A 1,450-nucleotide genomic window follows, 5' to 3' on the forward strand; every position below is an offset into this window, starting at 1 on the left:
CATCAATTAAGTCCCTAAGTTAAGAAAAAACTAGAAACTATAACTATTTACATGGACTGTAAAAATATCTGCGTTGGCTCAAAATGGATTTGAGAATAAGACTTTGAAACTGTTCAACATAATGAATTTTTTATGATGACTCAATTCATGATTTTTGCTTAGGATGAGAATTCAATTGAAGATTTTGATAGTTTAAGATCCAAATCGATATTATAATCACCATTTTGATGTTGACTTTAATTTGATAATCACCATTTTGAGTGAGGCTAGATCATGTGAAATGCTAGAGTAGTGGCATCTATGGCTATATATAATATAAAGTCATGCATGCAAGTTGATATATAGAACTTCCATAATTATTTTATTTCTTAATGAAGTTTATGCTTCTCTGCATTACACTTCAAAGCTCATTAAAAAAAAAAAGAAAAAAACCAAACAAAAATAAAAACAAAGGAACATGATAACTAAGATGATCTCCTGCGCCCGATATTATTATTCTTGCTCACTCTCATGCCAGCTCATGCATATATCTGCAATTAAAAAAATAGAAAATGTCGAGCACAGTAATACTAAGATGGATGATCTCTTGGAAAATCCTCGTGATCAAAAATAATAATTCTTAGTCAAATTTTGATCCTCAAATAATAACAAAATTGAAAGAGTAATAAATTACCAGTTAGTTTCCGCAGTTGAGAGGTTGGAGATTGCAATGAGAAGGAAGACGGGCTGCGACCCGAAGAGTGTTGCAGAGGCAGTCATGGTTCACAGATTGTAGTGCACTGCAACATTCAGCACTAGGGTTAGGGTTAGTTGAACCTGGAACCACATAGGGTGCGCACACGTTTAGGTTAGTCAGCTGGCTAGTGCATGCCTGTGACTCTGCCAGTCGCGTCTGCACCCCAAGCGTTATCACAACAACTATCACTGCTGCAATCAACGATTTCATTGCTCCCATTTTTTCTTTTTACTAACTGTTACTGCTTTTTTCTTAACTTAATTAATTTAGTACTTCTTTTGATTTACCTTAATTAATTTCACATTGTATAGCTCTATTTATAGTTGGTGTTCCAGCATCTAGCTGATTCTTTTCGTGATTTACCTACTACTTTTATTAATTAAACTCATCCTTATTATGTTGGACTACGAATTTGTTATGCATTAGGTAGATCATCTTTTTTCTTTTCTTTGCTTTTAATATAGTGTCCAATTTTCAAAATGCATCTTTAATAGATATAATATAAGCATTAATCAATATAATACATCAGTAATTCTCTACACTAGTTGAGAAAAATTAAGTACTCGCGTATACTAAACATCCAATTTATCTCTTAAATTTATTTAAAATTTTCTATTGATCTCCTAAAATTGACATGGTAAAGTAAGAAGAGATCTTGAAAATGTTGAAGTGCCTACCCTTTAAACAAATTTAGAAGTCAATGTATTTTTGTAA

At 32.0% G+C, this 1,450-nt stretch overlaps 1 protein-coding gene across 1 annotated transcript; it reads right to left on the reverse strand.

The window, feature by feature from the left end:
* Positions 1 to 340: 340 nt before the first annotated feature.
* LOC136224308 (protein MEN-8-like) lies at positions 341 to 1,020 on the reverse strand. Its single transcript, XM_066012636.1, has 2 exons — positions 674 to 1,020; positions 341 to 530 (listed from the first exon to the last, which is right to left on the reverse strand). The coding sequence occupies exon 1, from the start codon at positions 953 to 955 to the stop codon at positions 677 to 679; it is 279 nt and encodes a 92-aa protein (XP_065868708.1). The 5' UTR covers positions 956 to 1,020; the 3' UTR covers positions 341 to 530; positions 674 to 676.
* Positions 1,021 to 1,450: the final 430 nt, after the last annotated feature.

This window comes from Euphorbia lathyris, chromosome 1 (assembly GCF_963576675.1).
Source record: "Euphorbia lathyris chromosome 1, ddEupLath1.1, whole genome shotgun sequence".
In the NCBI taxonomy this organism is placed as follows: Eukaryota; Viridiplantae; Streptophyta; class Magnoliopsida; order Malpighiales; family Euphorbiaceae; genus Euphorbia; species Euphorbia lathyris.

What these genes read in the sequence shown, in the direction of transcription:
- LOC136224308 (XM_066012636.1), bottom strand. Translation starts at nt 955, where the DNA reads ATGGGAGCAATGAAATCGTTGATTGCAGCAGTGATAGTTGTTGTGATA.